At 42.6% G+C, this 12,423-nt stretch overlaps 1 protein-coding gene and 1 non-coding gene across 2 annotated transcripts in view; one reads left to right on the top strand and one right to left on the bottom strand.

Moving 5' to 3' along the window:
- GPR133 (G protein-coupled receptor 133) overlaps nt 1–12,207 on the bottom strand; it is a 177,706-nt gene extending 165,499 nt beyond the window's left edge. Inside the window, exons 1-4 of the mRNA XM_010852442.1 lie at nt 12,130–12,207; nt 10,833–11,554; nt 10,707–10,743; nt 1,902–1,985 (exon numbers count right to left, since the gene is read on the bottom strand). Of these exons, the coding sequence (XP_010850744.1) occupies nt 1,902–1,985; nt 10,707–10,743; nt 10,833–10,898 (187 nt within the window). The 5' untranslated portion in view covers nt 10,899–11,554; nt 12,130–12,207. The remainder of the gene's footprint in view (nt 1–1,901; nt 1,986–10,706; nt 10,744–10,832; nt 11,555–12,129) is intronic.
- TRNAW-CCA lies at nt 6,577–6,649 on the top strand. Its single transcript has one exon. It is a non-coding gene; the product is annotated as a tRNA-Trp (tRNA).
- Nucleotides 12,208–12,423: the final 216 nt, after the last annotated feature.

Genomic DNA, 12,423 nt, shown 5'->3' with positions numbered 1-12,423 from the left:
GATAGGAAATGGACCTCGGCCACGAAGTAGCCTTAACAAAAAGGATTAACGGTTGTGATGTCACAAGAACTGATGAAACAGAAGCACAGCATGAAAACAACTACACGTTATTACAACAAATGGACAAAACAACAGAGATTTAATTCAGCAACAAATAACAAAGCAGTGCATCCATGCAATAATTTCCAACACCATTCAACCGTCCCCAGCAGTAAAATGTGCTGATGGATTCTATTCCTTTTTCTTTTTGCCTTAAGAAACCTGTAATCAAATTGAAATATGCCAGCAGTGCACTATAACATAAAGAATAGATCCCGTGGAAAAGGGCAGTGAAACCTTTATTATTCGAGTGTTTTGGGACAAACACCAATGTAGTTTGAGCTTTATGGGAAATTAATATTTTGGGTGAACAAAATCCAACCACAATGTAATTGTATCTGATAACCTATGACAATGAGATGAGTTGACAGGGTGAGGAGAGAACTATACGGATCATTATTTGAACTCTTGTTTAAAGTAATTACGGAAATGTTAGCACCCAGGTCCTAAACACGGAGCTATTTTGACAATGCATTTTCCAGTTGGAATGATCTCCTTTCAAAGGCTTTAAAATAAAAGCCCTGAGAAGAGAAAATTAGATTATGACAAGGGAAAGCCATTTCTTTTGACCCGAGATAGTCACAAAATGAACTGCCACAGGAACAGTCCATCGCTATAGCACAGACTATTTGGAGAATATATGAAGCCCCAGTGGTTCAATGTAAGTTTTCATCATGGCCGCCATTGCTGCCCAACATGCAGGCAAGGAAGAGATAATGCCAGATGAAGGCAGGGCTTTGGGTAGCCCTGCACAGGAGGATAGCATCCTTCTGGAGGGCCCTGCTCTTTGAGTGCCTCTAAGGATGCCAACAACAGAGACATTCACTGTAATACTTCCTGATTTGCAAAGTTTAAGAAAGACATTTTAGAATCTGAAGTGACAATTTATGGCAGCACATGACGTCCTGGGAATAAGGAACAAATCAGTGTATTGGTGTGAGAATCCTAATAAGCAGCAATGTGGGTTTTTTTTTTTTTTTAATCCATTGCAAAGAACCAGTACAGACAATCTGAGCATGTGCTAGCATGGTTGTACATAAGCCTCCTGCTGTACAAATCAATCATTGGACATAATCAAGAGGAATAAAAATTAAAATGTCAGAACATCCCAAATTGCTCAAAACTTACACTTTAAAAAATCTTATTGGAATGGAAAAAGTACTCAGGGCTGTCTGGGGTTTCTCCTTCCGGTAAAAGTCTGAACTGAGTCAGATAGAAACTTTATTTTCCATGGAATTGCAGACCACTGGAATCATCTTAGGTGACGTTCGATCTTCTCAAGGCGTGGGGGTTGAGGGGGGCTATCAGTGAAGCATGGAAGAGCTGATGGGTAGGTGGGATTACCTTTGCTAAATGAAATTGTGACCCCACAAACAGGGCATTAGTCTTCACTGGCACAATCCTTGGCCCTAGGTTCAGATGGGCCCCTGCTTTGGCAGGCGTGTAGATTATACCATTTGTGTCTACCTAGAAAACATACATCCTGACTCGTACAGAGGTTGATCCATCAGGTACAAGTTAAAGCTGAAAACCGCTGCTTTTGTTTTAAGGTTGTTGGAGAAAATGCACATCTTAATATTTTGAAACATAAATGTTTTCTTTTAGTCATAAAAACATATAAAACTTCTAGTGAAAATACTTTGCAATAACAATTATTAAGGGGAAGCAACACAAATATCTATTCATCTCTGTCATCCTGGCTTCACAGCTGATGCTGTTTGTTGTTCCCTGTCTCTCTAGACTGCCCCTGATTCCTGAGAGATGCCCATGGGGCCCCAGTTTCTGTTTCCACCCCTGTCTACCTCCAGTTGTCTCCTGAAGTTCGTGGATCCCGTCCACATTTTCCAATGGCCAGTAATGGGAAGCAGAAGCCAGGACCTCAAACCCTTGAGGGAAAAAAGAATAAAAATGTTACATCACTATTAGGAAAGAAAGAGCTGGACATAAGGAGCTACTTACTACCTACATCAGATTTTGCGGGAAGAGTTAATTATCAGAGTGACTGCGGAGGTACTCAAAATGTCTTTGAATAGATTCGACACACACTCCCAGGTTTCAAAAACTCAATAAACTAAAAATAAATGAATATTTTTACAGGATAAAACATACTAAATAGGAATAGATACCTTTTAGCCCAAAGAAAATAAAAGCCATTCTGCCTAATGGCACAACACATGAAGCATGCCCACATGTGTCAGAGAAAAAGATAAGAATGTCCATTATCCCACCGTTAGTTCCTATGCTTTAAGAGAAATAGCTGATGCAATCAGACAAGAGAGAAAAAAAGGCTGAAAAAGAGGAGGAAGCCAGCAGCTATATTGTGCAGACATCGTGTGAGATTCTTTACAAATACATCCTCATTTCAGTCTAACAATAATCTATAAAATAATTGTACTTCTAGCCATATGTTAAGACAAGGAATACAATGCCACCTCAGTAGTCACCCAGCCAACTGGTTTTAGATACAATCCTCCATATACATCTCCTGAATTGATCTTGATCTTTCTATTTTTGCTCTGCTTCTTCCATACTAAAAATCAATCCTTTAAAAGTCTCCTTTAGGGTCCTTGTACTTTGAGTAGACATCATATTGTGCAGACATGTTCTTTTTTATTCTGCTCTTCTCACTTAATATCATATGAATTATTTCATTTTTTTTTTCTCTCTCTCATAATGGAATTTGGGTAATAGTCTCTGGAGAGGCTGCACCATCACACACTCAACTGTTCTCCTAACTTGAATCTTCTCTTGGATTAATTCTCTGTGAACAGTTCCCAGAAATGGAAATAAAGATCCAGATGACTAAATAATAATCAACTGCCTTCAGTGTCTGCCAGGTCCCAGTAAAGTTAAAATTACCAAAGTAATCTTTGTGTTGTTCATTGTAAAAAATATTTTTTAAGAAGAGATAATATGATCATTATTTTCAAATGATGTATGCCTGATAATGAAAATGAAAAACTATTACAAATAAGAAAAGAATTTAGTAAGTGAAAAACTGTTACAAATGGTAAAAGAATTTAGTAAGGAGGCTGATACAAATTAAACATGCAAATGTGAATAGCTCTCTTGTATTCATATAATAATGCTAAAAAAAAATAGAAGAAAGGTTTTAATTTATAAATGCAATCAATAAAGAGAAGACATTTAAGGACAAAAGAATAAGAACTACACAACATTCTCACGAAGAAAACAATCAAATCATACTGAAGGATGTAAAAGAACCCTTGAATAAATGAAGGGCTTCCCTGGTAGCTCAGCTGGTAAAGAATCCGCCTGAAATGCAGGAGACACCGGTTGACTTGACCTATTCTTAATAAAGAAAACTCAAAAATCAAAAAATATCTACTAAATATTCTCAACATCTCTAATTATCAAAAATACAACATTAATTATCAAAAATTAAAAATACAGTGAGGTACCACCTCACACCAACCAGAATAGCCATCATAAAAAAGTCTACACATAATGAATGCTGGAAAGTGTGGAGAAAATGGAACTCTCCCACACTGTTGGTGGGAATATAAATTGGTGCAGTCACTATGGAAAGCAGTATGGAGGTTCTTTAAAAAACTGAAAATAGAACCACCATATGACCCAGAAATCCCATTCCTGGGCACATATCCAGAGAAAACTCTAATTCAAAAAGATGCATGCACCCCCAGTGTTCATTTCAGCACTATTTAGAACAGTCTAGACATGGAAGCAACTTAAGTGTCCATCACCAGATGAATGGATAAAGAAGAAGTGGTACATATGTATACAATGGAGTACAATTCAGCCATAAAAAACAACGAGATAATGCCATTTGCACCAACATGGATGGACCTTAGAGATTATCTTACTAAGTGAAGTAAACAAGGCAGAGAAAGACAAATGCTAAATGATATCACTTATATGTGGAATCGAAAAAAAAAAAAAGATACAAATTAAGTTATTTACAAAACAGAAATAGACTCACAAACATGGAAAATTAACATATGGTTACCAAAGGGGAAAGTAGGGGAAGGGATAAATTACAAATTTGGGATTAAAATATATATACTACTATATACAAAATAGACATAGACAGTTCAAGGAAAAAGAAATACAAATTACTTTTAGAAATATAAGAAGTTCAACCATGCTGATAATTTTAAAAAGCATGTTAAAACTACAGCGAGCTAGCCTATTCACTTATCAGACTGGCAAATGAAAAGTTACACTTATTAGAAGACTTAAGTATCTCTTGGACTGCAAGGAGATCAAACCATTCAATCCTAAAGGAATAAAACCCTGAATATTCATTAGGAAGGACTGTTACTGAAGCTGAAGCTCCAATACTTTGGCCACCTGATGCAAAGAGGCAACTCATTGGAACAGACCCTGATGCTGGGAAAGACTGAAGGCAAAAGGAGAAGGGGGTGGCAGAGGATGAGTTGGTTAGATAGCATCACTGACTCAATGGACATGAATCTGAGCAAACTCCAGGAGATAGTGGAGGACAGAGGAGCCTGGTAAGCTACAGTCCATGAGGTCACAAAGAGTCAGACAGGACTTACTGACTGAACAACAACACACTGAAGTGGGCAAGTTCTACCACCTTTTCTGGTGGGGGTTCACCTTTCTGGAGGGCAATATCTATCAAAATCTTAAGCTCACATGATGTTTGACCTAGCAATTTAATTCCCAGAAATTTATTCTGAAGATCTAGCATATTCTCATGCATATGATCAAAGACCTATGTACAAGGGTATTTGTTGCAGAATTTTTAAAATAGTAACAGAAACCTGCAAACAGCCTACATGCTCATTTACAGAGGGCTGGCTAAATAAATATGGAACATCTATATAATGATCTAGGGTGTAACTAGGATAAATAATGACGCTGATTTACATGTACTGACATAGAATATTCTTTAGTCGTATTGTTAAGATAAAAAAATCAAGGTGAGAAAAATATGTATATTGTGAACTATTTTGTGTAAAATACAGTGTTTCAGAGGGCAGGGAAAAGAGAAAGAGGGGGTGCTTGGCTGTGTACTCTAGAAACCGAGAAGACTCGTTTGGGGTGACAAAATTGAGAAATGGGGTGTAAGATGCGAGATTTTCATTTCTGTTTTATTGACTGTTATAGTGAAGTTGCTCAGTCGTGTCCGACTCTTTGCGACCCCGTGGACTGTAGCCTACCAGGCTTCTCCGTCCATGGGATTCTCCAGGCAAGAATACTGGAGTGGGTTACCATTTCCTTCTCCAGGGGATCTTCCCGACCCAAGGATCGAACCTGGGTGTCCCACATTGGAGGCAGACGCTTTAACCTCTGAGCCACCAGGGAAGCAATTGAATGTTAGGACCTGTATTTTAACAACCATTTAAGTCTTGCTTTCACAATTAAAGTGACCGTAGATAATGTCCATATGAAATTTTCAGAGAAAACTGAAGCACTCCATCTAACATCTGAATTTCTACCAGGATGCCAAACATGTGCCCAGGTCCAGATTATCGGGTTCTTTTTTCAGTTTGCATCTGTGAGGCTGTCCCCTCAGGGTTATGTACATGCATCAAAAATGGAAGCCAAGAATCTAGCTAATTCTACAATAGGGGCCACAGAGAGGTAGCTGTGTGCACAACTAACTCTCTTGTACCTGTTAGGGACTTGATGTCTCTGGGAAATCAGTGGTTCTATTCCAGGACCTCCACAGTAAGAATATGAAATGCAAAAATCAAAAATATTCATCCCTATTTATACCATGATTTTTTTTCCCTAAAATCTGGGATATTAATTTTGAAGAGGAGAAGACATCATTGACTTGATATTCAACTCATCTGGGGAAAAAAAATAGGAAAAGGAAATAACATCTGTTGAGCAAAGAACAGATGTTATATCTTCAGAATTTTCGTCTTCATAAAATGAAGCCTGTGGGTAATAAATTTCTTTCCATTATCAGCTCCACTGAGAAATGGCCATGTCCATCCTGGGCAGGAAGGTTCATAGAATCGAGGGATTGTGTCTTGTTCACATAGAAAGATGCCCCCCCTCCCCCGCCACCTGCCTGCCAGCCAGTGCCCAGTGATGGGAAGTATCAGTGGTTGGGTGAGGGGGTCTGTGACCAGGAGAGGGCCTGAACGCTACCCACCAAATGGCCCAGATGTAACTATCAACACTGAGTTTGTCCAGTAAGTCATGAAGGAGGTGCACACTGAAATATCCATGAGGGCCAGGGGCATGAGGAGTTACCTGCAGGGAGGCCAGGGATGATGTTCACTGTGGCTTCCGACTTGGAAGGCACAGGTGATCAGAAAAGGTGCTGGGAACACACACCGGGACCACCCCGGTTTCTCACTCCCAGGTCTCAGGGCGGTAGCAGCTGGGCGGGGAAGAAAATGAGTGTCCTGTCTAAAGAAAGTGACTTCTTCCCAAGCCAGTGATCCCACCTCTGTAGGAGGATATGCCTAGTATTGCCAGGTCTCCCACTTTCAAAAAGAAGTCAGAGGGACTTCCCTGGTGGTCCAGTGGCTAAGATTCCACACTCCAAATGCGGAGGGTCCAGGTTCAATTCCTGGTTGGGGAACTAGATCTCACAGGCCACAACGAAGGGTTTGCATGCCATAGCTAAAGATCCCACATGCACAACTAAGACACAGAGCAGCCAAATATATAAATACTAAATATTTTTTAAATCAGAAATACATATTTTTTTAATTTGAAATCTCCCCACATGGTAATGTCAGCAATTTAGGTTTTTTATTAATTAAAACATTATGTGGCATTAACAAGACATATCAAGGAAATTAATTGAACACATAGATTTCCTTTTACAACCTAAAGAGTAAACAATCCATGAACCTAAAAGTGTCAGAAGAAAAGGGTTTCATTTTTTTGTGAATTAGACACTTCAGCTATTTTCCCAAAAAGAAGGTGATATGGAATCTTCAGGTTGTACAGTCACCCTGGTTTTCACCAAAGAAACCTAAACAGACTAAATGTCTACTTAGACAAGACAACAGCTGAGGGGTAACACGGTTCATACAGGGTCTTCAAAACATCCCCCAGCCCTAAAAAATAAACTGAGAGAGACAGACTTCCAGCCTAGGTCACAACTATAAAGCAGTTCTTCAGACATACAGATAGCCAACAGGGAAAGGAAAAGATACTAAACATCAGAGAAATGCAAATCAAAAGTGCAAAACTCACACCGGTCAGAATCGCCATCATCAAAATGTGTACAACTAAGTAAATGCTGGTGAGGGTGTGGAGAAAAGGGGGCCCTCCTACACTGTTGGTGGGAATGTAAGTTGGTGCAGCCACTATGGAGAATAGCATGGGGTTCCTCCAAAAGCTAAAAACAGAGTTACCATACCATCCTGAAATACCACTCCTGGATATTTATCCAGGGAAAACTCGAATTCAAAAAGACGAATGCACCCTTATTTCACAGCAGCACTATTTACAATAGCCAAGACATGGAAATAACCTAAATGTCTATTGACAGATGAATGGATAAAGAAGATGTGGCCTGTGTAAGCAGTGGAATGTTATTCAGTCATGAAAAAAAGTGAAATAATGCCATTTGCAGCAACATGGATGCAACAAGAGACTCTTATACTAAATGAGGTAAGTCAGACAGAGAAAGACAAATACCATATGATATCACTTACATGTGGAATCTAAAATATGACCACAAATGAACTTAGCTATGAAACAAACACACGCACAGACATAGAGAACAGACTTGTGATTGTCAAGGTGGCGGGGAGTGAAGGAAGGGATGGATTGGGAGTTGGGGGTTAGCAGATGCAAACTATTACATATACAATGGATAAACAATAAGATCCTACTGTATAGCACAGGAAACTATATTCAATATTTCGTGATAAACCATAATGGGAAAGAGTATGATAAGTATATATATATACATATATATATATACACACACATGTACGTATGTATAACTGAATCACTTTGCAGTACAGCAGAAATTAACACGACATGGCAAATCAACTATAGTTCAATAAAATACATTTTTAAAAAATCAGTTCTTCAGGAATAATTTCTCATCCATATTTAATGTTTCGTTGATCCAGTTTGGTGAGGGGGGAGTGACACAGGGGTATCAATACTCATAAAGAAAGTTAATAATAGCTTTTGTTTTTCCTTTTCAGTTTTTCTTCCAGATTTTTCTATTCCATCCTTTCCCTGTTACTTACTCTCTGTGTCAGTAGAGGGAAGCCCTCACCCCTTGAATGTGTGGAGGGAAATACGTCTCCAGGGTTCCACTGACTTCACTGGACAGAAAACTACACCACACAGAGGAAAACTGGTCCCTGCCAATCCCGTGCCAACCGTGGTCCCCTCCTGTTTGGCCCATGACACACCGAGTTCATGCCACAGCAGGACTCCCTGCTGTCGCCCCTGCCCCGAAGTCCCCTTGCTCTCTTGCTGTGCATAACCAGCTCTGTCTTTCAAGCCTCGGTCCACGGGACATACCCTCTGAGAGGCCTGCCCTGATCACCTTTTATCGCCCACCATCCACTCTTTCTACCAACCCCCTTCTTTGTCTTCCCATGGCACTCACACTATAATTTAAAAGTTTTTGTTTGTTAGTATATTTGTAGTCTGTCTCCTCTATCAGACTCTTTGCAACTTGAGTGCAAAGACTGTTCTGTTTGTACCATATCCCAGTTGTTTAAAACAAGGCCTGGTGTGTGTGTGTGTGTGTGTGTACATGTATGTGTCAGAAATCTGGGTTTTTGAACTTGAACTCTCCCCACCCAGGTTTCAGTGTCTACTGCTCCTTTTTAGTAACATGTCTGTGATCGTCAGTATTAGTATGATTTCTCTAAGGTAGTTAGTTGACCAACAGAAAAAGATCTTCTACACTAACTTAGGATGTGAAAGGAACAGTCTCTCTATGAAACCAAGGCTGGATTCAAGCTGCTCCTTGAAGCTGAGAGCCTAGGATGCGAGTGCATGTGGGGAGATGTGGCCAAAGGCACAATGTGGGAACGCCCCTGCAGCTCTCTTTCCTCCCTGATGGGGCTGGGGTCTCAGGACTGCTTTGTTCACTCTGCCTGATGTTCTTGGCCAGACCCCTCCCCTCATCTCTCCTGGGAAATCCGCGTGAGCTATGAGGCGTGGGTTAGCGGTAGGGCTCACACAGCCTCCCTCTAGTGCAATGCTAGATGATTTATTTATCCCCAAATCATTCAGCATTTTGGCCAAGGAAAGGGGAGCCGGTGAAAATTTACCAGCTTCGCATCCTTTTCAACGGAAGACTGAACTTGAATGTGCAGATAAAAAGAAACAGCAGCACAACCTGGAAGGGTCTGGGAAAGGGGCGGCAGGTGCTATGTTGAGCTGCCAAGGTGGCAAGAAGAAGCCCCTGAAGCAGCCCAAGAAGCAGCTCAGGAGACGGATAAGGAAGATAAGACATCCAAGCTGAAACAGGAGGAGGAGCAGAAGAAATCGGAGGAACTAAAAGGGAAGGCTGCAAGGGAAACGCCCCTGGCCACAGGTGGAATAAAGAAATCTGGAGAAACATCTGCTGATCCTGGTGCCTGAGGCAATAACGACCCTTAATCACGTTTCTGCTTAAACATCTGGATTCCCTGCCATAATGTCTGATGCCACCTATAGCTAGGAGGAAGTGTTGTCTTGGAACCTGTTCTCCATTTAAAGATAAACTTGCAGATAAAGACAGGGAGATGACAGGATGCCCACCGTGAGGGCCGCGTCACTCCAACGGGGACAGACCCCCCACCCCACGTCCACCTTCACCCAGCACCAAGCTGGCGCTCCCACCAGACCGGGGTCCATCTCCTGGAACCTGGATTCACACCGTGGGGATGCTGCGCCCACCATCTGTAGTGGGTTGTGGAGGCAGCAGGGCTGCTCTAGACAAGAATCACGGCCAGAAGCACGCTCACCCCCAGGCCAGTGTTGCTCTCATGGCTCCCAGGCAAAGACTTGGGGATGTTAGTGTGAGGTCCCCTCCACCATGCATGCACCAGCCAAGCAGCAAATGGGAACAAGGGCCAGTAAGTGCACCCCTGCCATGGTCCCAGAGACCTCCTTCTCTGGGAAGGAGCAAGGAAAAGTTTCTCGCTTCTTCCGTCCTCCCCGTGGAAAGCCTCATGGTGAGGCATCCAGACAGGACTCACGATGGCAAAGGGAAAGGGAACCCAGCCGGGGGTGGGTGAGGGGTTTCCTCGGAGGGGCTGGAGCAGTCAAGCTCCCGTCGGAGAGATGTGGACAAAAGAGGGCAGGGACAAAAGGATGGGGACAAAAGCTGCTCTAAGGCAGCTCAAGTGAATCTGCGCTGGAGACGCATGACATGAGTCAAGGACAGAAGATGCTTCACCTACGAACATCCCATTTCCTGAATCACAAGTGTTCAGATGCCCCAGAGCGAGAGGCTCGGGGCGCAGAGAGACCTGCTTCTCCAAATCAGAGGTGGAGGACGATGAATGACCCAGGGGACAAGGTGTCAGGACAGCTGGTGGGGCCAGCGGAGCCCAAGAAGGGCTCCTTCCCCAAGAGCCTCAGAGACACACAAGCAAACTGCCTCCAGACCCCAGACTGGGCAGGAAGAACAGGTAGTGAGCAGAAGATGGGGGAAGCTGCCTTACCTGGATGGACGTGTGACCTGGTGTGGGCCCCGCGCACCTGCACACAAAACATCACACTATAAGACACGAGCAACCTCCCAGCAGAAATCTGTTCCCGACTCGACGAGCACCGCCTGGGGACGTTACCTGAAAATCACAATAAAATAACAGCAGCCAGGAGTGCCAGCAGCAAAGAGGCAGCAGCTTCTTCATGGTTTTTTCAGAGGTGAAAATATGATCCAAGTGGAATTCCTGAGGGTCTGTGACAGAGTTGCCTTTAACTTTCACTTCTTTGGGAAAGGGACATTGTCACAGGTTCCAGAAAGAAGAACACCATCTGTTTAGCTAGAGTTTGTGAACTTCAGAGTGAGGGCAGAGTCGTGGAGAGTTAAGAGGTGTTTCTTGCCTGTCTCAAAACTTCAGAGTCTTCGGTGGTCAATAAACACATTGGAGCGACCAACCGGCCCTGGGATGAGGGGAGGAGAAACTGCTTCCGATCCAAACTCCTGAAAAGCTATCCAGGGCTGGGACTGCAGTGGCGAGGCTCAGGGGGCAATCTTGGGTCCCTCACGGTTTTCTTTTGCTGTCAAGAGCCGTCATTTGTCCCCATTCAGGTCTGGAGTTGGACATTGCCCTTTTTCCTGGAAGCGGGAGGAATTGTGTCTGGAGCTCCCGGGGCTCTCCGGCCAGCGCGTTGCTGCCTAAGTTCTTCTGGTGTGACTCAGGCTTACACCTCCATCTGTCCCCCGGCACGGCTCTCGGGGTGGAGAGAGTGAGTGATGTAAGGCTCTCTCCTCAAACTTTGTTCAGCTCTGCTCCTCTGTTTATATCCCACGGCTGCTGGATCCTTTCTGGGTCCTAACACCGGTCTGTTAAGAAGAACTGGGAATTATTTTCAGGATCTGTGGTTCTCAAGCAGAGCAGACAGAGCCAGGGTGTGGACATACCTTAGCTGCCTTCCCTTAACACCCTCAAAGTCAGTGAAAATACTAATAAATACAAAACATACAACAGACAATAAACTCTGTTTAGAGCTGAGTCTTCTTTGCCCAAAGAAAAAAGTAAGGTGATCTAGGGATGGAAAAAAAAAACACCCACACCCATTCCCCAGCTCATGCCCTCCACAGGATGCTGGCCACTTTTCTCTTTAACCCTTTCAGAGATGAATGAAACTGTTTACAAGGTGCACTGGGCCATTACACCAAACCCCACATCTCCCCCCCAGCCACAGCATCCAGGGACCCTTAGCCAGCCTCATCTTACTTTACTAGAAACTAAAACTTTAATCTATATTGCATACATGTCCACACACACACACCATTAAGTAACACAGTTAACCCACACAAATACCAACTCGTGTCTCATGCGTTGCAGGCAGATTCTTTACTGTCTGAGCCATCAGGGATGCCCCTAACTAACACACACTTAATTAACTAACACTTACCTCCCTGTACCCTCTCCAACACGTAACTAGCTGTGTGTTCTTAGGCAAGTTACTGAACCTCTCTGTTTCAAATTTCTCATCTGTAAAATGGAGGTAATAGTTTCAGCTCCAAAGAGCTGTAACAAGAAATGAGATGATACATATAAGGCTTTCAAAGCAGTGCTTGGAAAATATGTAGCACTCCATAAACACTCGCTGTTTTTTGCAAGGAAAAAAAAAATATCACTCAATAAATGCTAGCTGTGATTATTATTATAAAGTAGAAAATAACACTCATTAAATGTTAACTAATAT

The sequence above is a fragment of the Bison bison genome, unplaced genomic scaffold (assembly GCF_000754665.1).
Source record: "Bison bison bison isolate TAMUID 2011002044 unplaced genomic scaffold, Bison_UMD1.0 scf7180017864312, whole genome shotgun sequence".
In the NCBI taxonomy this organism is placed as follows: Eukaryota; Metazoa; Chordata; class Mammalia; order Artiodactyla; family Bovidae; genus Bison; species Bison bison.
This window is presented reverse-complemented; position numbering and strand designations above follow the sequence as displayed.